The sequence below is a fragment of the Leptonychotes weddellii genome, chromosome 1 (assembly GCF_054177405.1).
Source record: "Leptonychotes weddellii isolate Sample4059 chromosome 1, ASM5417740v2, whole genome shotgun sequence".
Taxonomy (NCBI): Eukaryota; Metazoa; Chordata; class Mammalia; order Carnivora; family Phocidae; genus Leptonychotes; species Leptonychotes weddellii.
This window is the reverse complement of record NC_138369.1, coordinates 14,578,793-14,603,045: the sequence shown is the minus strand read 5'-3', so window position 1 is coordinate 14,603,045 and position 24,253 is coordinate 14,578,793. Positions and strand designations below refer to the sequence as shown.

At 60.8% G+C, this 24,253-nt stretch overlaps 2 protein-coding genes across 5 annotated transcripts in view; both read left to right on the top strand.

Moving 5' to 3' along the window:
• The window catches only part of CCDC51 (coiled-coil domain containing 51), a 7,761-nt gene extending 3,553 nt beyond the window's left edge, over positions 1-4,208 (top strand). For 3 of the 4 annotated variants that reach the window (XM_006732988.3, XM_031027819.2, XM_031027816.2), the window contains 3 exons: positions 1,244-1,563; positions 2,570-2,734; positions 3,249-4,208. In XM_006732988.3, coding sequence (XP_006733051.1) covers positions 1,252-1,563; positions 2,570-2,734; positions 3,249-4,004 — 1,233 coding nt within the window. In that variant the 5' untranslated portion in view covers positions 1,244-1,251 and the 3' untranslated portion in view covers positions 4,005-4,208. The remainder of the gene's footprint in view (positions 1-1,243; positions 1,564-2,569; positions 2,735-3,248) is intronic. The other variant, XM_031027820.2, reaches the window with a different exon arrangement.
• A 3,021-nt stretch (positions 4,209-7,229) lies between these two features.
• Positions 7,230-24,253, top strand: part of PLXNB1 (plexin B1) — a 25,214-nt gene continuing 8,190 nt past the window's right edge. The window contains exons 1-26 of the mRNA XM_081817002.1: positions 7,230-8,845; positions 9,251-9,380; positions 10,796-10,848; positions 11,468-12,580; positions 13,358-13,540; positions 13,901-14,029; positions 14,126-14,226; positions 14,517-14,649; positions 14,939-15,095; positions 15,360-15,468; positions 15,552-15,660; positions 16,034-16,720; positions 16,930-17,052; positions 17,240-17,362; positions 17,627-17,720; positions 17,796-17,968; positions 18,131-18,282; positions 20,459-20,564; positions 20,703-20,839; positions 21,130-21,306; positions 21,522-21,693; positions 21,874-22,116; positions 22,864-23,040; positions 23,117-23,265; positions 23,779-23,879; positions 23,984-24,227. Of these exons, the coding sequence (XP_081673128.1) occupies positions 11,474-12,580; positions 13,358-13,540; positions 13,901-14,029; positions 14,126-14,226; positions 14,517-14,649; positions 14,939-15,095; positions 15,360-15,468; positions 15,552-15,660; positions 16,034-16,720; positions 16,930-17,052; positions 17,240-17,362; positions 17,627-17,720; positions 17,796-17,968; positions 18,131-18,282; positions 20,459-20,564; positions 20,703-20,839; positions 21,130-21,306; positions 21,522-21,693; positions 21,874-22,116; positions 22,864-23,040; positions 23,117-23,265; positions 23,779-23,879; positions 23,984-24,227 (4,886 nt within the window). The 5' untranslated portion in view covers positions 7,230-8,845; positions 9,251-9,380; positions 10,796-10,848; positions 11,468-11,473. The remainder of the gene's footprint in view (positions 8,846-9,250; positions 9,381-10,795; positions 10,849-11,467; positions 12,581-13,357; positions 13,541-13,900; positions 14,030-14,125; positions 14,227-14,516; positions 14,650-14,938; positions 15,096-15,359; positions 15,469-15,551; positions 15,661-16,033; positions 16,721-16,929; positions 17,053-17,239; positions 17,363-17,626; positions 17,721-17,795; positions 17,969-18,130; positions 18,283-20,458; positions 20,565-20,702; positions 20,840-21,129; positions 21,307-21,521; positions 21,694-21,873; positions 22,117-22,863; positions 23,041-23,116; positions 23,266-23,778; positions 23,880-23,983; positions 24,228-24,253) is intronic.

The window sequence follows — 24,253 nt, the reverse complement described above, 5'->3', positions numbered from 1 at the left end:
GCCTGGTTGTTTGTCCACCAGGTGTCAAGGCCTTCCTTGACCATTCCCCTCCTGGGCCACCTGCTTTATTTGTCTCCATCAGACACATATTTGCCTTCTTTACATGTTGCCAGGCCCCTCACTAGAACATAAGCTTGGTGACAGCAGAGACTTTGCTGTGAGGAAATGACTCAAGTTGTTCCTCTATTCCAGTCCCTCCAGGTGTCACTGTGACAGCCAAAGTCAGTATTTGAGGGCCTGGGGGGGAGGGGGGCGCCGGCCAGGGGAGGGAGTGCTGGCCCAGGTGTGCGGGGAGCATGGGTCACCTGGCCCTCTCTTGGGGTCCTCAAAGTCCTCGCTGCTCTTGGATTCAGGCAAAGCCTGACTGGGTGCCTCCCTGTGCTGTTTAGGTAATGAGAAGTGGGTGTTGTTGGGGCCCAAGCATCAAAGCAAGGTTGAAAAGGGAAAGATTAAAGAAACCTAACCTGTAGGGTGCGACTGAGGCTGGAGAGGCGGGAGAAAGCTTACAGGAGGTGAGGATTGTGACACGGTACTGGGAGCCTGGACAGTCTGGGCTCGGAGCGCAGAGGAGAAGGGCTTGTGTGAACCTAAGAAAAGCTGTCCTCTGTGAAGAGATCCAGGCTTTTTGTTTTGTTTCCTTTTTCTCCTGGAATTGTCTTCTCAGAGGACAGCCGAGGAGGGAATTTTCTGCCTTGGGACGCGAACGACCTACGTCCTCGAACATAAGCAAAACTTTGCGTGCCCAGGGCTGCAGCAGCCCTCAGAGTCCGGGTAGTTGGTTTTGATGGCCTTTTACAGAAATCTTTCCCTGAAATCCCCTCAGTTCCACAGTTTCCCGGGGGGTCTTTACGAACCTTTGTGGGGCTTTGTCAGCATGGGCACGACTCAGGTTTGAGAATTTTCTTTGGCATTATCAGAAAACCGGGCACCAGGATTCTCATCCAATCACAGCAGAGACCTGGGGGATGTGGGGAAGGTGGGTTGGAATGGGAGGGTCTGGTAGCTTCGCGGAGGGAGGTAGAAGGCATGATCTCCTCAGTATGTTCTTCCCCGAGTTGTCTGGGAGCGCCCTCGGAAGCCCGACCGCAGTGGCCACTGTCTCCGGGTACAACAGAGTAGCGCTCAGTTTGGACTTTTTCATGGACATTAGTTCAGAACTGTCCCTAGGCCCTAAAACCTGACTCCTGACCAGTGTTTCTCAGCTATGAGCTGATCTGTCTTGCGTTTCCGCTCCCCGCCCCAGATCTCCTGATGACAGGACACCGCACCACGTTTACTATGCAGCATGTCATGGGTGTGCCCCGCGTGTTGGTGCGGAGCGGCCTCCTTGGAAGGGACCTCTTTATGATCAGGACCCTCTGCAGCCCCGGCCCTAGCCAGCCCAGAGAGAAAGAACCTAAGGAGGTGGCCCTGGGGCTGTACCACCGCCTCACAGCTCTGGGAAGAGCCCTGGGGCACAGCATTCGGCAGCGAGCGTCCTCCACGGCCACGACATGGTGGGACAGATATGAAGAGTTTGTCGGACTCAGTGAGGTTCGAGAGGCCCAGGGAAACGTGACTGAGGTGAGGAGGGAAGTCGGGGTGGTTGGCCCTGCCTTCTGACTTGGGAAATGTGGCCTGGAGGCTCCTGCCAAATAAATCACCAGCCACACACCACCAGCCATGCCCACATTTGCCTTTCCTTGAACAAATACTATTCATAGAGGGATTTGACTCACTTCTCACATGACAACCTGGGTTTGATAGTCCTGGGGTGAAGATCTCTGTGTAACCGTGCTCACCTACCCAAAAAACAGGTTTCTGTGTACCGATCAGTCCCCGGCCATCGACATCCATTGTGTTAGACCCGTGGACACTTCCTACGTGGGCCCTTTGGGGTCGGTGAGAGTGTTAGAGCGTCCTCAAAGCCCTGTGTGGAATTAAAACAGCCCTGGTGAAGGTAGAGGCACAGGGCCGGGGCAGCATCCTATGCTGAGCTGGAAAGAGCTCAGCCTGGGGCTGTGAAGCCCTTGGTGGCAACAGAAACGCATTCTGTCATCTCTGTTCCTGCTCCTGCCTAGCGCAGACCAGGCTAGTGAGGTGACAAGAACCTGGGGTTCGGCGGGAGGTTTTGAGGCACCGTGCTGTCCCTCCCTTTGGAGGTCGTGACCTTGGCTGAGCTGGCGTTTCTGGGTCTGTAACATGGAGGCCACAGCAATGCCGCTGATGGTATTGTTGTGAGGTGTAGCTAAGGTAATGTACGTGAACAGCTTCGGAACCTGGGTTCCTCTTTGTGGTTTGTATCAGACTAGAATTGCCTGGGTTTTGTGTACAGCATTAGCTATTTTCCAGTTTCTCAGGGGCACATTATTTCTACTTGAATGGATAAATCCGGGGATTCTGATGGGTGTGGCCTGGAGTTGCACTCTGAGGCCTGCTGGGTGAGCCAGGATTTTGTGTCTGAGGGACTCCTCTTCCACCGTTTTGCACCAAGACCCCACTCACCTCAGCCACAGCCTTGTTGGGAATGGAGCTGAGCCTGTGTGGGTGTGGAGGGAAGGGCAGACAGCCTCCATCATTCTCTCTGCAGGCAGAGAAAGTGTTCATGGTGGCTCGAGGGCTTGTCCGAGAGGCTCGGGAGGACTTGGAAGTTCACCAGGCCAAGCTGAAGGAGGTGAGGGACCGCTTGGACCGCGTCTCCAGAGAGGATAACCAGTACCTAGAACTGGCTACGCTGGAGCACCGGATGCTGCAGGTAGGCACCTTGGGAGGCAGCCTTTCCTCACTGGGGAGGTACCCTAGTCTGGGCAGGTCAGGGAGGGGCAAGGTGGGAACCCTCACTGGTCTGTGGTCAGAGGTCTGGTGAGGGAGGTAAACCAGAAGGTACACTGGGCCCCAGGCTTCCGGAGCCTATCCACCCACTTCCTCCTGGAGTTCGAAGTCCAAGGCAGTATAATCTGGGTCCCAGATTGCTGAGGAGGGAGCACCGTGGAGGAAGGACTGGCCCAGAGAGGACACATTCTGTAGTCATTATGCATGTCTCATCAGACCCAGCACTGCTTGGGTAGGAGGTAGTACAGCTCATCTTGACCCCCCCCGCCCCAATTCCTTTGCTCCCTGTCCCGACCGGGCTTACTCTCTTCATTCACCCAACGGGTTTACAGAGCATGTGGTCTGGGCCGGGCTGAGGCTGAGCCCCAGGAGCGTCTGCTCATGGCTACCGCTGCAGAGCCACGTTCCTGCTGTGTAACACAGCTTTGCTTCTGCAGGAGGAGAAGAGGCTTCGTGCAACCTATCTGCGTGCTGAAGACTCGGAGCGAGAGAAGTTCTCCCTCTTCTCTGCAGCTGTGCGGGGAAGTCACGAGAAGGAGCGCACTCGAGCTGAGAGGACCAAGAACTGGTCCCTCATTGGGTCAGTCCTGGGGGCCCTGATTGGTGTGGCTGGCTCCACCTATGTGAACCGTGTGCGGCTACAGGAGCTGAAGGCCTTGCTCTTAGAGGCACAGAAGGGGCCTGTGAGCCTCCAGGAGGCCATCCGAGAACAGGCATCCAGCTACTCCGTCCAGCAGAGGGACCTCCACGACCTCATGGTGGACCTAAGGGGCCTGATACAAGCTGGGCCAGGGCAGAGCTCTGGGGCCCGGGCAGGTGCTTCCCCCACCCGAGACAGAGACGCAGATGTCCTTTCAGCCACCTTGAAAGAGCAGCTCAGCCATTCCAGGCAGGTCCGTTCCTGTCTAGAGGGTTTACGAGAGCGGCTTGATGGCTTGGAAAAGACTTTCAGCCAAACGGCCGAGGTGGTTCAGCTTGCAAAGGCTGCAGTGCATCCGAGCCTGGTGGAGCCAGCAGATGGGGCTCTGCCTGGCTCCTTGCTGGAGCAGGGGAGCATGATCCTGGCGCTGTCGGACATGGAGCGGAGGCTAGAAGCCCAGGTCAACAGGAACACCATCTACAGCACGCTGGTCACGTCTGTGACATTTGTGGCCGCAGTGCCTGTGCTCTACATGTTGTTCAGGGCCAGCTAGCCCCTGGACCCCCCTCCAGAGGCCCTGAGGGGATAGGTGTGGCTATGGATTTAGTTAGAGAATCCCAACGATGAAGTGAGCCTTCGGGTCTGTGTGGCTCACCAGCAGGCATACTTTGCTTTGTAGAAAATGCTCACTTATATTATCAAAACTATGTGCTAATGTCCAATTAAAATGTCTTTGGGTTTGTGTTATTTAAAGTAATTTACATTAGATGGAGTTTTTCTTGTTGAAGACTGAGATTTGGGATTCGAGGGTTGGGCCTGGAATTACGGTAATCATCGTTCCCTTTAGTTCCTCTCTCACCTCCTCTTGGTCTTGTCCTCAGTTCAGGACCATGTTGGATGTACTTACCCTTGAGGCCTGGGTTTTTGTTTTGGATTGCCTGGCCTGGCCTCTTCTTGCCTGACCCTCCCCTGTCAGATAGCCTGGGGGTTCCAGTGAGTGGAGTATAGCCTGCACACCCACTGTTGACCATGGTTACTGCCCTGTTTCTGGATTACTTTCTTTGTCAGGGTGGGGAGAACCTTCTGGTTCTAACACTGGAGGGATGATCGGAAGAGAGCAGGGAAGAGGGATCAGGGGAATGGTTGATAAATATTGCTGGGGACATAATTACAGAGATTGGTAGCCAGTCCGGGTCCCTGTGCAGAGAAAGCTTTGGGCAGCTCCGTGTGCCCCTAGAGCTAGGTGTCCTCCCATATGCAGCCTAGGGACAGCCTGCCAGGAGGGGCAGAGCTCAGCCCATCAGCAGTGTGAACTAAATGGCAAGGATGGGGAGGGGCCTCCCAGAGGTAGGAGGTGCAGTGGGGGGCCCCGGGGATGGACTGCCTGGAAACTCCCAGCCTGTCCCTTTTCAGAGAACAGCAACCTTTGACCTGGGCTAACTGGCTATGGGTGGCCTTGTGTGTCCTTGAGTAAACAGGAACAGCCAGGAGGTACACAGTCCTCCCTGCAGGTCTGGAAAAGCCACTCCTTTCAGAGTGTGTGGAGGTATGTAGATCTGTGGGGAGGGGCTTCTGTGGGCTGGGACTTGTTTGCCTGGGCCTGTGTGGAGCCCACTTTCTGCAGGGGCCTGTGGAGCCGGTAGGGTTTCCTATGAGGTACCCTCCCTCCTCGGAACCTGTGGTCAGGCTTGGGCTGTGAATACAGCCCAAGTGGCCCACGGGTTCTGTGAGCCTCTGAGCGCCTGGTCCCTTGGTCATTTGGTCACTCCATTCTTGACCTTGTTTTCTTTGTGTCATGGTTCCTCAGGACAGCATGGGATGAAATGACCTCTGCTTGTGGGATGTTCACCCTCCTGATGGGGTAGGAGGTGCCATATCTGTGTACAGATGAGGGATGCTGTGGGGTTTGGAAGTCCCATGTCCCCCTTTGGGGTGAAGTAATTCCTAAAGGGTGTGCACTTAAGTGAATGGATTTGAGGAGGGGAGGATTCCAGGTATGTGGGAGGGCCCCCCCCCCCCCGCAGGCTGCACAGGCAGGAAAGCCAAGGGGGCTGAGGTGGTGATGGATGTGGAGGAGTGGTGGAGTACAGGTTAGAAAATGAGGTGGAGGGCCTGGGGTCTGATGCCAGAGGCCAGGAATAGGAAAATGGGAAGGGGGTGCCATGCTGGTGCACGGACCCAGGTGCTAGAAGAGGGGATGGAGGAAAGGGAGTGACCTGAGAAGTTGGTGAGAGAGAAATTGAAGGCAGAGTTGGGTAGATGAGAGTGAAGGCAGACTCTTGACTGGGGGGAGGGGGTGGCAGGTGGCAAGAGAGTGCCTGTGGTGTTGGCTCTTTGGACAGTAGCCAGTGTGGGTGACCTGGACCTTCTGGTTGAGGCTCTCCCTAGCCTGTGGAGGCTCTGGGGGCTTCCAGGGTGATATGTGTGACAAATTTTGCCTCCCAGGAGGCTATCCCTATGTGTCTTGAGCCAAAGTCCTAACAGGATGGGCCATGTCCTGGCACCTGAGTTCTCAGTGGGCAGGCCAGCCTGTGTGTGAAGGGCCCGGCAGAGGGCACAACTGGGTCTCTGCCCAGCGGTCCCTCCCTAGAAAGGCCCAGGTATTTTTGTCAGTGAGGGAGTCCAGACTTGCCCAGGGCTTCTCAGCTTAGGGTGGGTCCAGGTACAGGCCTGGGAGGAAAAGAAGTAAATGTGTCCTTGCTTGTGCACTTTGCAGCCCGCTTGCGCTCAACTTTAACAGCCGGCTAGGTGTGGTATCCCCTCTTGCCGGTGAGCAAATAGGCGTGTATGGGGCGTGGGGGTGGGGGGGCGGTCAGGTTACTAGGCTTAGGGGTGGCACAAACCCAGGCCCAACCCCAAAGCCTGTGCTCCTCTCGCACAGCTAGAGGTTGGGGCCGGAAGGAGGGGGTGGCTGTTAGGGATTCCGGAGAGTAGGGGCGGTGGGGAGAAACCAGGCGCCGAGAAGTTCAGGTAAAGAAAGTTGGAGGACGGCCACAGAAGGGAAGGAGGGAACTCGCGGCGCTGGAGCGGGGGTGGTGGCTGGCGAGCCCGCGGGGCCGGTGAGGGGAGACGGAGGCGGCCGGGCGCGGGACCTGCACACCTGTGGGTGCGGAGCGCGCCCCCCGCCCCGCCCATCCCAGGAGGGCTCCTGATTCCGGTTCCTGCGCCGCGCGCAGGTGAGGCCCGGCGGGGTGGGGCCGGGCCGCCGGCGCTCCGGGCTTCGCTCCTCGCCCTCGGCTCGCCTGGCCGCGACCCGCGTTGCCGTGGCTACCGCCGCCGTGCAGCCTGCGCCCCCACAGGGAGGGGTCGAGTCCCCGCCCTCGGCAAGTGCGGAGCCCGTAGGGCTGGAATGCGGGGTCCCGGGCGGCTCGGGGCCGCGCGCCCGGCTCTCGCGGCTGCTTCCGGCCTGGCCTGGGCGGCGGGCGGGGGGAGGGCGGCCCGGCGGGCGCGGGGGGAAGGAGCGAAGCCCGGCCCGGCCGACGCGGCTTTGTCTCCTTTGTTCCCGGTGGTGGCAGCGGCGCGGCGGGAGGGGCGGGCAGCGGGCGCGCTTTTCCGCCCCTCGGTCTCCGGGTAACAGCTGCGGCGCCGCCGGAGCCACCTCCGGGGCGGGGGGGGCGGGGGGCAGCGAGACCGCCGCGCGCAGATCCCGAGCCCGCAGCGGCCGGCGCCCGCCTCGGCGCGCTCCTCCCGCGGGGCCCGGCCGGGTGGTGAGTGCGGGGCCCGGGGACCGGGCGGGGGGCCGGGGGTGGCGGTGCGGCCCCTGGGGGGAGGTGGGCAGCTTCGGTCCTGATGCCGCCGGGCAGGGGCAGCCCGGGCGAGTGGTGGGCAGCTTCGGTCCTGAGAGTTGGGACCACACTTCTCCGCACTGAGGGAAACTCTGGCGGCTCCGCCTGTAACGCGATTGGGAGACAGAGGAGGTGGAGCCGCTCCTCCGCGCCCCCTCCTCGCCGCCGCCTCAGCCGGGACCGGCCGGCCCCTTCCCCGCCCTCCCAGGACCACTGGTGGGGTCCTTGCCCTGCGGCCGAGGGAGGAAGGAGGAAGAGCCGATGGGGAGGTCGAGGCTTCCCCTCTGTACGTTAACAGCCTTTCCAGGCTACGCTCGGCAGCACTGACAAAGGCGGACTGTGAGCCTTGTGTTAGGCATCCCCAGAGGGGGACCCCCCCCACCTCCCGACACGACCCAGGCGGTGGGTGATTGATGAGCGCTCCTGAGCCCTCGCGGGTGGTGCAAAAATGGTGGGCCCCTCCACCCCACCTCCACACACAGACAACAGGGCGAACAATGTGCACTACAGCACTGTCAATGAATCTCCTCTCCTGGGTGGACCCTGGGAGCCGAGCAGGAGAAGGGGAAGGAAAGGCCAGTTTCCCACTAATCCCTGTGGCTTGGTAGATGAGGGCTGGGGTATCCAGAGGTGGAAGGGCAGAGTTTGTTAGCCCCTTTGGTTGGTGAGGACAGCCTCCGGACGGCCCGGAGTTACTTTCTCTTTGCAAAAAGAAGTTAGGCAGCTGTGGGCTCTGCTGAAGCAGTCCAGAGAAAAGTGGGCCCAGAAGAGACCTCAAGGCAGGCCCGAGGCCCCAGTACAGGCAGAGTTATTAGGCTTTGCCTGTGAGTTTGGATGAGGCCTGAGATCTGGTGATCCTGCAAGTTGAGGACACGAGGCCTGGCTCCAAACCAGCCTTTTCAGTCTGCTCTGGCCTGGTTATTAATAAAAGTGGGCCTGACACCTTGCCCCTTTGAGAGGCCAAGTGGCCTGGAGAGGGGTGTGGGCCCCACATCTCCCCTACTGGCTGGATTTCCTTGGCTGTGAAATGGGGGTTCTTTCAACACGTAAGGAGCACTTGCTTTGTGCTGATAGCTGTCTTAGTTGCTGGGACCTCTGAATCAAAAGCCACACTCCTTGCCTGCAAGGAGCTTCAAGTCTAGAATGGGGAGGGTGGAACAGAGAGAAAAGTGGCCTTGGTTGGTGCCACTCATGCCAGGCACACACCATTCCATATTTAATGGCTGGAGCAGTCCTGCTTCCCATTCTACAAACTGGAACTCTAAGGCTCAGCCCAAAGCAGAGCTGTCGTCCACACCAGGATGGTAGCTGGGTATGTCCATTCCATCTGCCACACGGAGCCTGGGGGAGACAGGGGAGGCTCTCCTGGGAGATGGTTGGCAGTCAGAGTTAGGCAGATGGAGAGGGAGTGGGCATTCCAAGCAGGGAGCAGTGTGAAGCAGCCCACAGTTCAGACCAGCAGGAGCTAATAGATCTGTGGGGGAGCCCTGGCATGCATTAGATGGAAGAGGGCGGGGACTCGAGAGCTTTGACCTTTATTCTTCAGGCCTGGGGCTGCTCCAAAGACAGGGGAGAGATACGCTCTGATTCTGCTTGAAGATCCTGTGAGGTAGGAGGGGCAGCCTGGAGGGGCTGGGGGCTGCTCTGGCCTATGGCAGAGGTTAGGTGAATTTGAGTGCCCAGTAGGGAGGAGAGGTCACTGCCCCTCTTTTCCCCCTTCTCCACCTGCAGTACGTGGGGAAGGGTGAGGGTCCTGCTTCAGTAATTGAAGAGGCCCGTCACTTTTCCCTGAGTGGCTCAGCCTCCAGCCTCCTTTGTGGGCCTGGCCAGGAGCTATTCTGATCCCTTCCATTTTCCTGTGGGCCATTTGACCCAGTTGTGATTTTACATTTGGGGAGTGTCTTGGTTGCTGCCCCTTGAGGGCTGGAAAACCTTGGCACGCAGTAGGCTCTGAGCAAATGTTTGTAAGCGAATGGAGTGACTCTTGGTCTAACTATGGACCTTCTGCCCCTAGTGCATCCCTGGGCAGGAGGTGGCCGGAGGGAGTGAGCAGCAGCTGAGTGCAGGAGATAGCCTCTGCCCATCCTCAGGCAGACCCTGTCTTCCCAGAGGAAGAAACTCTTCCCCCATCCCTTGGAAACAAGGTGGGGGGCTCCTGGAAGCCTGGCCTTGCCATAGTCCTGGGTTCACGACTCTCCCTGCTATCCCTTTTCCCCCACCCCCTCGGGTAGCAAACAGAGGCGGCCTTGTTCCTGCTCCCATAGAGCTGCCCTGTTCTCCGCACACTAAAAATGGAAACCCCCAAGCTATTTCGGGAGCAGTGCCCAGCTGGGCTGTGGCCACCGCTCCCCTGCTCCCACCAGGCTGCTGGACCCTCCTCCGAGACTTAGGCCCAGCCTTCTCACTCTGGGACAGTCTCAGCAGCACCTTGGTGGGGTCTTGGCTGGGGGGAGCCGACCCCGGGCTGAGGGAAGCTCTCCCTCAGGCAGCCTGGCAGATGGGTGGCGGGAGGGTCCGGGCAACGTGGCCTGGGCAGAGGCAAGTAGGGAAAGTATCTCCTGGCCTGGGAGCAGCACTTCATCAACCTGGTGTTCCTGGCTGGGGACCACCTGGGGCTAGGGAAGATGGTGTTGCCATGGTTTTCTGCTCCCAGCAGGCTTTAGCTGGGGCCTACAGGGAGGGATCTGGGAGGAGAGCAAGCACCCAGGGTCTGAGGAGGCCCTGGGGATGGGGAACACAGCTGGACATGGTGACTTCCTCTGGGACAAGCCTCCCCCACAACCCTGGGCCCTGGCTCTGCTCTGACCTGCAGGAGAAGAAATAGCAAGAGATGTGCTGGTTTCCACGGCCCTGTAGGCCTTAGGGCTCGAACCAGGGAAGTGTGCATGAATCTGTGGGCGCGGGTGTCTGAGTGTGGGTGGGTGTGACATGTGCTGTGTGGAATGCCTGTTTGCAGTGTGTGTTTGTGTAAGGAGGTTGTGCCTTTGTGCAGGTGTCTGAGTGTGTGGGGTGCATGGCCTGTGTTTCTCCATGCGTCTGTGCAATGTGGACACGTTGCGTCTGCATGCATCTGTACGTGTGCAAGTGCCCGTGTGTCTTGTGTGTGGGTGTGCATTCGCAGGGCTGGTGGCATGTGTGCCTCCTGGTGTGTGCAGGCCTGCGTCTGCTTATGTGCTGGTGTCAGTCTGGGCCAGGACAGCCCCTGGCCCGTGTGGAGGGTGTGGACCTGGGTGCCCTGACAGAGTCTGGGCGGAGGGTGAGACAGAGAGAGTGCCAGGAAGGGAGAAGCGGCTGCAGAGGGACAGGGCCGTGCTGGGGGCGGGGGGGGGGGGGCTGGGCCCTGCCAACCGTGGGGCTCCTTCCTCGCTGCCCTTTCCCAGGCCCTGAGGGTGCCTGGTTCCGCTGCCCTCCCCCTCCCTGTGTGGGCTCTGAGGAGGCGTCCCCTGTGGAATGTGTTTGGTGGCCGAGGGCCAGGCTGGGCCCAGTTCCACTGGCAGGCTAGGCAGCGGGAAGGGGAGCCCGGGCCCCCAGCTTCATGCTCTGTTGTCTCCCTGGCTAGGTGACTTCCACACAGGTCATGCTGTTGTCTCCTGATCCAGCCGGCCCTGCCAGGTGAGCCTGACCTCACACCTAGGCACCTGGGAAAAGCGTGACTCCCACTTCTTCTTAGGGCTCTACAAGGTGGCATCCAGTCTTTCAGGCCCCAGCCCTGGCAGCCTCAATCTGCCATTGGTTCTGCAGATTCCTTCTGGATTCCTGGCCTAAAAGGCCCTCCATCCAATTCTTGCTCTGCTCTAATGTGCAGATGGCCCATGGGAACTTGCCCTCCCTCTTTCCCCCCAGGCAGCTGACATCTGTGCAGAGGGGTCCTCTCCCTCCTGGGGGCTGTGGACCCCTCCTTCCCCTTACCTGTGTTTCCCACATCCCTGCCCCTCTGGCCCCTTCCCCTGGGACCCTGTGGTGACACAAGGCAGTGCAGAGCAAAGGGGTGGTGGGGTGGGATTGAGGTCTCCTGAGACAAAAGTGCTTGCAGAAAATGGACAGTGTTGAAGTTTCCAGGAAAGATCTCCTGACCCCTTGCTGGTGCGTGGTCCTGGGGTCATCCTGGACCATAGTGCCATCTAACCCTAGGCGTCCTCTGCTCACTCCCTGGGTTAGGAGGATCGTCTTGGCAATGTGATGGTCCTGTCCCACCAGTGGCCCCTCAGCTCTCCATCTCTCTCCTTGCCAGGTGACCATGCCTGCCCTCGGCCCAGCTCTTCTCCAGGCGCTCTGGGCCGGGTGGGTCCTCACCCTCCAGCCCCCTCAACCGGCTGCTTTCACTCCCAATGGCACACATCTGCAGCATCTGGCTCGGGATCCCACCTCAGGCACTCTCTACCTAGGGGCCACCAACTTCCTGTTCCAGCTGAGCCCTGGGCTGCAGCTGGAGGCTACCGTGTCCACTGGCCCTGTGCCAGATAGCAGGGACTGCCTGCCACCCGTGATGTCCGATGAGTGCCCCCAGGCCCAGCCTACCAACAACCTGAACCAGCTGCTCCTGGTGAGCCCAGGGGCCCTGGTGGTGTGCGGGAGCGTGCACCAGGGGGTCTGTGAGCTGCGGCGCCTAGGGCAGGTGGAACAGCTATTGCTGCGGCCTGAGCGCCCTGGGGACACCCAGTATGTGGCTGCCAATGACCCCGCGGTCAGCACGGTGGGACTGGTGGCCCAGGGCTTGGCTGGGGAGCCCCTTCTCTTCGTGGGGCGGGGCTACACCAGCAGGGGGGTGGGGGGTGGCATCCCTCCCATCACAACCCGGACCTTGTGGCCGCTGGACCCCCAAACTGCCTTCTCCTATGAGGAGACGGCCAAGTTGGCCGTGGGCCGCCTCTCCGAGTACAGCCACCACTTCGTGAGCGCCTTTGCGCGCGGGGCCAGTGCCTACTTCCTGTTCCTGCGGCGAGATCTGCAGGCTCAGTCTAGAGCCTTCCGGGCCTATGTGTCCCGAGTGTGCCTCCGGGACCAGCACTACTACTCCTATGTGGAGCTGCCTCTGGCTTGCCAGGGTGGCCGCTATGGGCTGATCCAGGCTGCGGCTGTGGCCACGTCCCTGGAGGTGGCCCAGGGGGAGGTGCTCTTTGCAGCCTTCTCTTCGGCCGCTCCCCCCACCGTGGGCCGGCCTCCGTCAGCAGCTGCCGGAGCGTCTGGAGCCTCTGCCCTCTGTGCCTTCCCTCTGGACGAGGTGGACCGCCTTGCAAACCGCACGCGAGATGCCTGCTACACTAGGGAGGGCCGCGCCGAGGATGGCGTGGAGGTGGCCTACATCGAGTACGATGTCAATTCGGACTGCGCACAGCTGCCCGTGGTGAGTCCCGGCGCCTCCCCGCCTGGCAGTCACAGCTGGGCAGCTGCCCGAGGGGTCTGAAGGGAAGCTGGCGGTGGTGTGGGGCCTGAGCAGGTCAGTGGAGGTAATGTGCTTTCTTTGTGCCTGGGCGATGGAGAGCTGCCTTACTGAAATCGTGCTGCCCAGAGGTCAGAGAGCCAGCCATTCCGAGGGTATTTGTGTGGGTAGACTGAGGATTCTAGGGTTTGGGGCAGGGATCCAGAATGTAGGGGGATGGGCCCTGTTTTAAGTTCCTGAGCAAGGGAGGCAGGTGAGGTTGAGACTTTTTTGGCTCTAGCTTCTGGATGGATAACACAGGGAAGAAGCCACACCCAGGGGGACTGAGTGAGGGAGAGGTGGCGGGGGCCCAGGGGAGCAGACTGGCCAGGAGGACGCAAGCTTCGGGAGGCTTCGGACAAGTGGTCCAGGGCAAGACTGAGCGCATAAACCGGGGGAAAGCCATGGGTGGAGGAAGGTGGAGCCCCAGACAGGTGGGGATCAAGAGTGGGGTAAAGAGCTGCTGGAGTCTGTCCAAGGCAGCTAAGGCCACGCTAAGGATGCAGCTGTGGGTGATGTCGGGGAGGGCCAGCAGAGAGACTGGGGTGAGGATGAGGCTTATAGGGGCTCCCAAAGAGAAGGGTGAGGGAATAAGGTGGTCCCAGGAGGTCTGGCAGAGAAGAGAGAATCATTTAGGGAGAGCTGGCTGGGCCAGGGGATTGGGATGTCCAGGGAGGGCCTTATTGGCCTTGCTGCCTGTAGGACACCCTGGATGCTTATCCCTGTGGCTCGGATCACACGCCCAGCCCCATGGCCAGCCGTGTCCCCCTGGAAGCCACGCCCATTCTGGAGTGGCCAGGGGTTCAGCTAACAGCTGTGGCAGTCACTGTGGAGGATGGACACACCATTGCTTTCCTGGGTGACAGTCAAGGGCAACTGCACAGGGTGAGTGCACAGGAGGTACTGGGCTCTGCCCCAGGGTCTAGAGGGAATGGGCTGCTGGTGACCAGCCTGGGCAGAGCTACGCCTGTGACCCCTGGGGCCTGTGACCCCTGGGGCCAGGATGAGGGATCTGTGACACGCCCCTGGCCCCAAGGCTGGGAGAGATGACTTAATGCTTCTCTTCCCAGGGCTGGGTGGTATTTACCTGTGACCTCCCCTGCCCCCTCCCCAAGGGCTGGGTGGTGTGACCTGTACTGCCAGCGAGGAAAATCTCAGTTTGTAAATTGCTTTGTTTCGGGGAGAGGAGAGGGCCTTGGGTCTATAGCCATGGACTTGGGTCCCAGAACTTGTCTCTGTTCTCAGGTCTACTTGGGTCCGGGGAGTGATGGCCACCCGTACTCCACACAGAACATCCAGCAGGGGTCTGCCGTGAGCCGAGACCTGACCTTTGATGGGGCCTTCGAGCATCTGTATGTCATGACCCAGAGCACAGTGAGTGCCAGGCGAGAGCTGGGGCCTGGCTGCTGGGAGGGGCCTTGGGCCGGGCCAGGGACCCATGAGTTACTGGTGTTTGGATTGCTGTCATAGCTTCTCAAGGTTCCCGTGGCCTCCTGTGCTCAGCACCCGGACTGTGCATCTTGTCTTGCTCACAAGGACCCATACTGTGGGTGGTGTGTGCTCCTTGGCAGGTCAGTGCTCCACTGACTCCTGACCCTTGACCCATTCCCCAACCCCAACCCCAGCCTCCTACCCTCACTGCACCTGCATAATTGCCCTGTCCAGTATTCCTGGTCCTTGACCCTTGACTTGCAACCCCTGACCCCTGGATGCCCCACTCTCCTTCCTCCATCCTGGGCTTCAGTGCCTTGCCAGGGCAGACGTAGCCTAGTGTCACAGCCCACCTGAGGATCCTGCTCAGGTCCCCAGTATTAGGGGTGTCCCTGCCCCATGAAGGTGGATCCCCGTCATTCTCATGCAGGTGCAGTCGCCATTCCGAGTGCTCACGGGGACAGGGCCCAGAGCGGTGGCTGTGGAGCTTCCAGCCTGAGCTGGGCTGTCTGCAAGTGGCAGCTATAAGTCCTGCCAACATCAGCCGAGAGGAGCGGAGGGAGGTGAATGAGCAGGGCAGGCGCGTCTCTCACGGGGAGGGCTCTGGTGATGGGTCAAGACCTCGCATTTTAGTGTCAGATGCTCCAAATACCACATGGCCTTCTACGAGTCACTTCTCTTGGGGCCTTGCTTTCTCTGTTTCACCCAGGCTAGAGGGCGTTTGTGAAGGCTCGGGGCCACCAGCCCTCGGCAACCACCAGCCCCTGAGCCTGCTCATCTTGGGCGCCCCGGAAGCAGGCCCTGGTTTGCTGCCCAGTGGCTCCAACGGCCTGTCCTGGCCTCTCTTGGCAGGTTTTCCTGTCGGTGCCTGACCTGCCACCTCTGTGGCCAGGGGAGTCCTATTCTTGCCAGTTTGGGGATCACCAGAGTCCTGCCCTGCTGACCAGTTCTGGTGTGATGTGCCCTTCTCCAGACCCTAGCGAGGCCCCAGCACTGCCGAGAGGAGCCGGTGGGTGAGAGAAGGGGCCAGCTCTGGGGCCTGGGAGCCCCACGCTCCTCGCATCTTGCTCCAGGGGGTGCGGTTGGGGTGAGGTGTGAATCCGGGCCGGGAGCCCTGAAGTAGCACCTTTCTCTGAGTCCCCTGACCAGTCCCCGGTCCCCTCAAGTGCCCATTTTGTGCCCTGGGGACCATATTCCCCAGACCCTGGGCGCTCCTCGCCGCTGAGGGTGCTAACCCCACTCCTCAGCCCGGGCCCTCTCTCCCACTTTGCAGACCACGTGTCCGTGAGCGTGGAGCTCAGGTTTGGTGCCGTGGTGATTGCCAAAGCTTGGCTCTCTGTCTATGACTGTGTAGCCGTCACTGAGCTCCGCCCGTCTGCGCAGTGAGTCCCGCCCCCGCCCCCCGGCCCCCAGCGCCCCGGGCTCCCCCGCGCTGATGCCTGCCCCATGGCTGTGCTCCGTGCAGGTGCCAGGCCTGTGTGAGCAGCCGCTGGGGGTGTAACTGGTGTGTCTGGCAGCAGCTGTGCACGCACAAGGCCTCGTGTGACGCCGGGCCGGTGGTGGTCAGCCAGCAGGTGAGCGGGACCCCCAGCCGGGCCCCCCAGGGTTGTGCGGGTTTCTCTGATGGCCCGGGGTCTGTGTGCCTGCCCGCCCACGTGAAGCTCTGTCGTGAGCACCTGAGCTGCTGTGTGTGGCGGACTCACTGGAGTTCCAGGAGAGGACGTTTGTGGCTGAGCGGCAGGGGAGGTCTGGGCCTCGGGCCCCACCTCGGCACAGATGCCCCTGGAGCCTGCCCTCCCCTCTCTCCTTTGGAGAATTAACGGGCTGTTTTTGTTTCTCTTTCCCTTGGTCTCCTTTCCTCTTAACACACCCTTTGCCTGCCTGCCACCCACTCCCGCACCTGCCTGCTGAGTGACCCCTCCTGTCTCTCTCTGCCTCCCCCTTCAGAGCCCGCTTCTCTCCCCAGCCCCTCCGGCAAGAGATGTACCCACCCCCTTCCCACCGCAAGCCCCCCAGGCCCCGGTCACCCCTGCTCCCGACACCCTTCCCGTGGAGCCTGGGGCCCCCTCCACAGCCACAGCCTCGGATGTCCCACCTGGGGACAGGCCTTCCCTGCTCAGCCCCTGGGGGCCAGGGGCGGGTCCTGGTCCCATACCCGCCTCAGCCTCCACAGAGTCACCTCTCCATGAGGAACCTCCCCCTCCCAACCCCCCCCACAGACCTGGAACCGCTGTCCCCGCCCCCACTGACTCCGGACCCACGGCCACACCCAAGGACCTCTCGGCCTCCCACCCATCGCCCTCAGATGCAGCAGCACTGCCCCCCGCCCCTGCAGACCCCGGCCCCGAGGCCGACCCCTCTGCGGCACTCCTGGACCAGCCCCCCGGCACTGCTCCCGCCACCACTTTCCCAGGGGCCGCTGGCTCCGCGAAGCCCGCTCTGGACTGGCTCATGAGAGAAGGCGGCGAGCTGCCTGAGGCGGACGAGTGGACGGGGGGTGACACGCCCGCCTTCTCCACTTCCACCCTCCTCTCAGGTGATGGAGACTCGGCTGAGCACGAGGGCCCTCCCGCCCCCCTCATCCTCCTGTCCAGCCTCGACTACCAATACGACACCCCCGGGCTCTGGGAGCTGGTGAGGCCCAGCCCAGGAAGGAGGCCTCAGGGGAGGGGACACAGGGCAGACTTGGCCCCTTACCTGCCTTGCGATCCTGCATCGGGAGGGATCGAGGGGCAGGGTGGGTTCTGCAGCTCCGCGCTGGCCTTGGGCCCTGGGTTCTGCACGGGGAACCACTGAGTTGACAGGGTGGGCTCCATAGACTGCCTTGCTCTTGGTGTCTGCAGGAGGAGGTGAGCCGGGGGGCAAGCTCCTGCCCTTGTGTAGATAGTGTTCAGGGCTCCACGCTGATGCCGGTCCACGTGGAACGAGAGGTCCGACTGCTGGGCAGGAACCTGCGTCTCTTCCAGGTGAGTGTATGCTGTTGTAGGTGGACTTGTGGCCTCCTGGGCTGTCGACCGGCTATACACAAGCCCTGGAGAGCAGGAAGAGGGCTTGGCCCTCAGTCCCAACCCGGGGGCTCTGCTAGGGGCCCGTGTGGGGCTCACTGGGGCCCACTCCTCCAGCTGCCCCACCAGCTGTGGCCTCTGCCCCCAGGACAGCCCAGGGGACAATGAGTGCGTGATGGAGCTGGAGGGCCGCGAAGTGGCAGTCGAGGCCCGGGTTGAGTGCGAGCCACCTCCGGATGCCCAGTGTCATGTGACCTGCCGGCGGCACCAGGTGCGGGTCACGAGGGCCCGGGTGGGTGAGGGTGCGCTGGCCACAGGCAGGCCTCCGACCTCAGCTGGCTGCACTGTGTTCATCCTGGGAGTCCGGGTGCCCCGGCTCTGGCCTCTGACCCTGTATGCCTTGGGGTCCCTGCACCCCAACTCTGACCTCTGACCTTGTGCTCCCACAACTGGGTCATCTTGGTCCTTTCTGGACCCCCTCCCCAGGCCTGGCCTCCCCCAGCCGCGGGCTCTGACCCCACTCCCATTTCTGCAGCTCAGCTACGAGGCTCTGCAGCCAGAGCTCCGTGTGGGGCTGTTTCTGCGTCGGGCCGGCCGTCTGCGTGTGGACAGTGGTGACGGGCTGCATGGTGAGCTAGTTGGGGCCTCTGGGGCCGGGGGCCTCCCCCACGCCTGCCTCTCACATTTGTCTCTGCTACCCCCAGTGGTACTGTACGACTGCTCTGTGGGACACGGGGACTGCAGCCGCTGCCAAACCGCCAGGCCCCAGTATGGCTGCGTGTGGTGCAAGGGAGAGCATCCACGTTGCGTGGCCCAGGAGGCTTGTGGCGAGACCGAAGCTGTGGCCACTCAGTGCCCCGCACCCCTCATCCACTCGGTGTGTTGAAACGCTGGCGTGTCCCTTCCTCACCACTGCCTTTCGAGGAGGGCGGGGGTGCTGTGGGTCCAGGGGGCCCAAAGGTGGGAGGCTGGGTCTGCCTCTCCGGGCTGCCAAGGCCTGACTGGTGGGCGGAGGTGAGCAGTCCGTGTCTTGGAACAGGTGCAGCCGCTGACGGGGCCTGTAGACGGAGGCACCCGTGTCACCATCAGGGGCTCCAACCTGGGCCAGCATGTGCAGGACGTACAGGACACGGTCAGGGTGGCCGGAGTGCCCTGTGCCGTGGACGCTCAGGAGTACGAGGTCTCTAGTAGGTGAGTTGGCCGGACCAACGGGAGTTCGGCACACCGCATGAGCTCCCCGATTGGCTTTCCCGCTCACGGCTGCCCACCCACTGCTCATCTGTCCTTCCCTGTCCCCCTTTCCCTGTTCTGGCCCCAGTGCCACAGAGCTAGGGTTGCCATTTGAGGCCCCGGAGCCCTCACCTCCGCTTCGTGCACAGACATGCATGTTCCCGGCCTGGGCTGCTGGGGAATCACTGCTGGGCCCAGCCCAGTCCCTGCCTGAGCCGACAGGTGGCCCCGTGCAGGTGTTCTCGGCTGGCTTTCCAGGGACCAGGGACGTAGTTGTGGTAACAAGGTTCTCAGATCCCAGATAGCTGTGCTCAGGGGCTGGCCTTCCACCAGCTGCTCTTTCTTCCCCAGGCACTGCCTCGGGAGGGCGCCTCAGGAGGACGGACTCGTGGCCCGCCTGCTGGGTGCCAGACGCCACAGTCCGCTCCTTGGGACCCTGGCTGCCTCCCAGGGCCTGTAGCTGATAGAGGTTCTGGGTCACGGTAGCCTGGCTGGCAGTTGCAGGGTCCCAAAGGTGCCCATATGGGACATTCCCAAGGAGATATCCACAATCAGCAAATCCCAAACTGGCTGAATATCAGGGTTACCTGGAGAGCCTGTCCAAAGCCACCATGGAATGGGCCCTTTGCGCCCACCCTCAGGGATCTGGATTCAGTAGGCTCGTGCTGGGGTCCCGTAATCTGTATCTCATTTAACTTATTGATCTATTTTGGTCATCTGTATTTTATTTATTTATTTTTAAATATTTTATTTATTATTTTAATTTTTAAATTTTTTTTTGAAGATTTTATTTATTTGTCAGAGAGCATGCTTGAGCACAAGCTGGGGGAGCTGCAGGCAGAGGGAGAAAGCAGGCTCCCCGTTGAGCAGGGAGCCCGACGTGGGGCTTGATCCCAGGACCCTGGGATCATGACCTGAGCCAAAGGTACTTAACGGACTGAGCCACCCAGGCATCCCTATTTATTTATTTTTAGAGAGCGAGTGAGCACGCACATGTATGTGAGTGGCAGTGGGGTGGGGTGGGGGAGAGGGGCAGAGGGAGAGAGAATCTTGAGCAGGCTCTATGCTGAGTGGGGAGCCCGACCCAGGGCTTGATCTCATGACCCCAATATCATGACCTGAGCTGAAATAGAGAGTCAGACAGTCTAACCGACTGAGCCACCCAGGCGCCCCTCGTAATCTATTTTAAAACCAGACTTTGGGAGCGCCTAGGTGGCTCGGTCAGTTAAGCGTCTGCCTTCGGCTCAGGTCATGATCCCAGGCTCCTGGGATCGAGCCCTGCATCGGGCTCCCTGCTCAGCGGGGAGTCTGCTTCTCCCTCTCACTTTGCCTCTCCCCTCGGCTTGTGCTCTCTCTCTCGCTCTCTCTCTCAAATAAATAAATAGAATCTTAAAAAAAAAAAAAATGAAAAAACAAACCAGACTTTGTTAGAGCACGTGGTTTTCCCCTCAGTGTGTTATGACCCAAAACTTCAGGTGATTGTCTAGACTGTTAATGATTCTAGAACCATGAGACTTACAAAGTGATTTATAAAGAGTTTAAAATATTCCCTGGGTACTTTACATACCACTTGTCCTGTTTTCCAAAGCACTGGCAGTGAGTGTGGCCGTGTCACGGGATGGCGCCACGGCCAGCCTCACACTGGGGACAGTGATTTGCCCCGAGCTTCTGTTTTCTGGCTGAGAACCAGCATCTTCTTAGATGGCTCACTTTCCCTTTCCATCCCTCTCCAGACCTGACTAGAGGCTTCCAGGGACTTTTTTTCATGAGGAGATCAAGTTGCCACCACTTTGCAAGTGGTGTGGCATGTGTGGTGGTGGTTAGGCCACACATTAGCTCAGCACCTCGTGCCCGCAGCCAGCCTCAGGGGGCTCCTTGTAAACTTGTGCCACACAGAGAGGTGAATTCCTCTTCGCCAGGGGGCCTTAGAGTTGGACCTGAAATGACTGAAACCGTGAATATGAATTCTCAGGTGCCAAAGCCCCCTGGCACGCCAAAGGCATTCCCTCCAAAGTAAGAGGATCTCTGTCAACCTCGGGAGCGGGAAGAACACCATTGGGGCAGGGAGGGGGCAGCCGGGCCCATTTGAGGGGACCGTTGGTGCGGCCCGGCACCCCAGCCTGCCCTGTGCCCACAGCTTCGTGTGTATCACTGAGGCCAGCGGGGGGGAGGTGGCTGGCATGGTGACGGTGGAGGTGCCAGGAAGAGGACACGGTGTCTCAGAGCATGACTTCGCCTACCAGGTATGGTGGCTCCCCCCAGCCCATCTGGCTTGCCCTCCTGGGGCTTCCCACCCTAGGGCCTTCTTGTCTGCCGCAGGCTCCCCTTTCTCTGTTTGTGGCCTCATGCCTGCCTATCTCTCCCTATCCCCCTTCCCACAGGACCCGAAGGTGCACTCCATCTTCCCCACCCGGGGCCCCAGAGCCGGGGGCACCCGCCTTACCCTGCACGGCTCCAAGCTCCTGACTGGGCGTCTGGAGGACATCCGAGTAGTAGTTGGAGACCAGCCTTGTCACCTGTGAGGGCTGCTTCCTCATTCTGCAAAAATCCATCAGCTCCAAGGAGAAGACAGAGGGGTGGGATGCTGGGGAGAGCCAAAGTCGGGGGAGAGGGCCAGGTCTGCTCCATCAGAAAGTGGCCAGACTCTCCCTAAGCTGGGGCTGTCATGGGAAGGTGGCCTCCAGGGTCACCTGTGGAGCTTTCAGTCGGCTCTGAGGGGAGTGAGCGGAGACCTGAGTGGGTCCTGTGTGCTGGGATCATCCCGGTCGCCTTCCTGACCTGCCTTCCGTTTGTCCCTCCCTTCCCTAGGCTGCTGGAGCAGCAAGCCGAGCAGCTGCAGTGTGAGACCAGCCCCAACCCCACGCCTGCCACGCTCCCTGTGGCTGTGTGGTTTGGGGCCACTGAGCGGAGGCTTCAACACAGCCAGTTCGAGTACACATCAGACCCCAATGTCACCTCTGCTGGCCCCACCAAGAGCTTCCTCAGGTGCTGGGCCAAGGGCATAGCTGCGTGGCATGTGCCGGGGGGTCGGGGCCGGGGGAGGAGGGGTGGTCTTTGCAGCTCTAGGATGTGGGGAGGTTGCAGGGCATTCGGTGGAGGCTGTGACTCCCGTGCGGCTGGTGGGGCCAGGGGCCATGTGGCTTGGGCCTGGGTTAGGCTGGTTCTCCTAAGCGACCGGCGGTTCACGGTCTGTGTTGCAGTGGAGGACGTAAGATATGGGTCCGTGGCCAGAATTTGGATGTGGTACAGACACCAAGAATCCGAGTGACTGTGGCCCCAAGAGCCCCGCAGCCTAGCCAGGGGTTTGGGCGGAGGCGCCGTGTGATCCCGGAAACAGCTTGCTCCCCCGGTGCTTCCTGCGGCGGTCATCATGTAGGACCCCTGGGCCTCCCCTGCTTGCACAGGCTAGCCGCCTCCCCCGTCACCCCATGCTCTACCCTGTGCACAGCCGTGGGTGGCGGGTACCAAAGAGGCTATCTCCCTGTCCTTGCCGGACCCCTTCCTGCATGGCCCTCAACCGGTCGTCCCCCGTCTTTCCTCCCTCTGCCCCAGTTTGAGGAGCCGTGCCACGTGAACTCCTCTCAGCTCATCACGTGCCACACGCCTGCCCTCCCAGGCCTGCCCGAGGACCCCCGGGTCCGGGTGGAATTTATCCTCGACAACCTGGTCTTCAACTTTGCAACGCTGAACCCCACACCCTTCTCCTATGAGGCCAACCCCACTCTGCAGCCCCTCAACCCCGAGGACCCCACCACGCCGTTCCGGCACAAGCCCGGGAGTGTGCTGTCTGTTGAGGTACCGTGCCCACTCACGCGTGGGGCCGCACGGCCCTCCGCTTTGCTGGACGTTGCTGCTGGGGGAAGGGGGCATAGCAGCTGAGCCAGGGCCAGTGCACGGATCTGGTTCCTCACCCTTCATGTGGTGAGGGCTGAGGGGCCGGCGGGGGCTGCCTAGCCTGCCGAGTCTGGCCGGGGCTTAGGTCCTTCGCCCGGGACCCAACACACTCCGTGGCAGGAGTCTGAATGACAGCATGTAAATGGTCTGGCACCCACAGTAGCTGGAGGGCATGGTACACAGTAGGCGCCTGGGCAGATGCCCATTTGGCAGCCTGGCTCAATGTGGACAAACCCTTGGCATGGGTTCTGACACGTGCAGTAGGTGGGCATCCCGAAAGGCCGTAGATGGACAGCCCATCATCGCGCACCTGGTGGGCCAGCAGACACCGTAGGGGCTCTGGCTTTGTGAGTAAGTGGGGAGGACTGGGGGGCAGCTGTGTATTGTCCAGAGTTTCAGCTCTGGAGAAGTGAAAATGTGGGGAAGAAGGATGGGAAGGGCAGAGGAGGGTCGGGGGGGCAGCTTGGAAGATATCCATGGACTGTCGCTTCCCCTGCAGGGGAAGAGTTGAGGCATCATCAGCCTTGCTCCTGGGGGTGGGTGTCAGGACCATCCTTCCCACATTTGGGGGGATAGGATCTGAGTGACCACCAGCTCCTCCCCTTAGGGAAGAGTTCTGAGTGATCCATCAGTGACCTCGTGTTCCAGGGGGAGAATCTGGACCTTGCAATGTCCAAGGAGGAGGTGGTGGCCATGATAGGGGATGGCCCCTGCGTGGTGAAGACGCTGACCCGCCACCACCTGTACTGTGAGCCCCCCCTGGAGCAGCCCCTGCCCCGGCACCACGCCCTCCGAGAGGCACCGGACGCTTTGCCCGAGTTCACGGTCAGTAGGTGGGCGTGGGCCGGGCCGGGCCGCGGGCACGCGCTGAAACCTTGCTCACAGGCGGCTTCCCACGTAGGTGCAGATGGGGAACCTGCGCTTTTCCCTGGGCCACGTGCAGTACGATGGCGAGAGCCCCGTGGCTTTTCCCATGGCAGCCCAGGTGGGCTTGGGGGTGGGCACCTCTCTTCTGGCTCTGGGTGTCATCATCATTGTCCTCATATACAGGTGGGTGTAGCCGGATGTGGCTGGGCTGGGGCCGCAAGGGGGTTGTGGCTGGATGGGAAGGGCAGACGAGGCCAGGGGTCAACAAACATTTCTGGAAGGTGCCGGAGAGTACTGATTTTAGGCTTTTGTGGGCCAAGTGGCCTCAGTTGCCATGGTTCCACTCTGCTGTGACCGTGCAGAAGCAGCCACAGACTGAGAGGCAAACACATGGGTGTGGCCATGTGCCAATAAATCTTTATTGGCAGCAACAGCTCGTGGGCCAGATTTGGCCTGGTTGTAGTTTGTTGATCCCAGGGCTAAACTGTTGGGCTAGACTGGAGATGGAGTGTGACTTGCTTAGGACAGGACAGGTTAATTATTTTGGGCGAGGCCTTGGCTTGGCCGGGCATGGCCGTGTTAGACGCTGCCAGCCTGGGCCAGGGTGAGGCAGGGGTAGACAGGCCTGGGCCCGGGGCACCAGAAAGGGCTCTGGCCTTGACTGGCCTCCCGCTTCCTGACCTTGGCGCTGAGTAGGAGGAAGAGCAAGCAGGCCCTGAGGGACTACAAGAAGGTCCAGATCCAGCTGGAGAACCTGGAGAGCAGCGTGCGGGACCGCTGCAAGAAGGAGTTCACAGGTGAGGCTGCAGAGCAGAGGCCTGGAAGATGCTCTAGGGCTCTGCCCAAGTCTGCTCCCATGGCGTGGGATCCATGCCCCAGCCTGGCCTCCTCTGCTCCACAGACCTCATGACCGAGATGACCGATCTCACCAGTGACCTTCTGGGCAGTGGCATCCCCTTCCTCGACTATAAGGTGTATGCCGAGAGGGTCTTCTTCCCTGGGCACCAGGAGTCGCCCTTGCACCGGGACCTGGGTGTCCCTGAGAGCAGGCGCCCCACCGTGGAACAAGGGCTGGGGCAGCTCTCCAACCTGCTCAACAGCAAGCTCTTCCTCACCAAGGTGCCAGGCGCCCTGCCCCAGGCCTTGGGGCGGTGGAGCGGGGGGGGGGGGG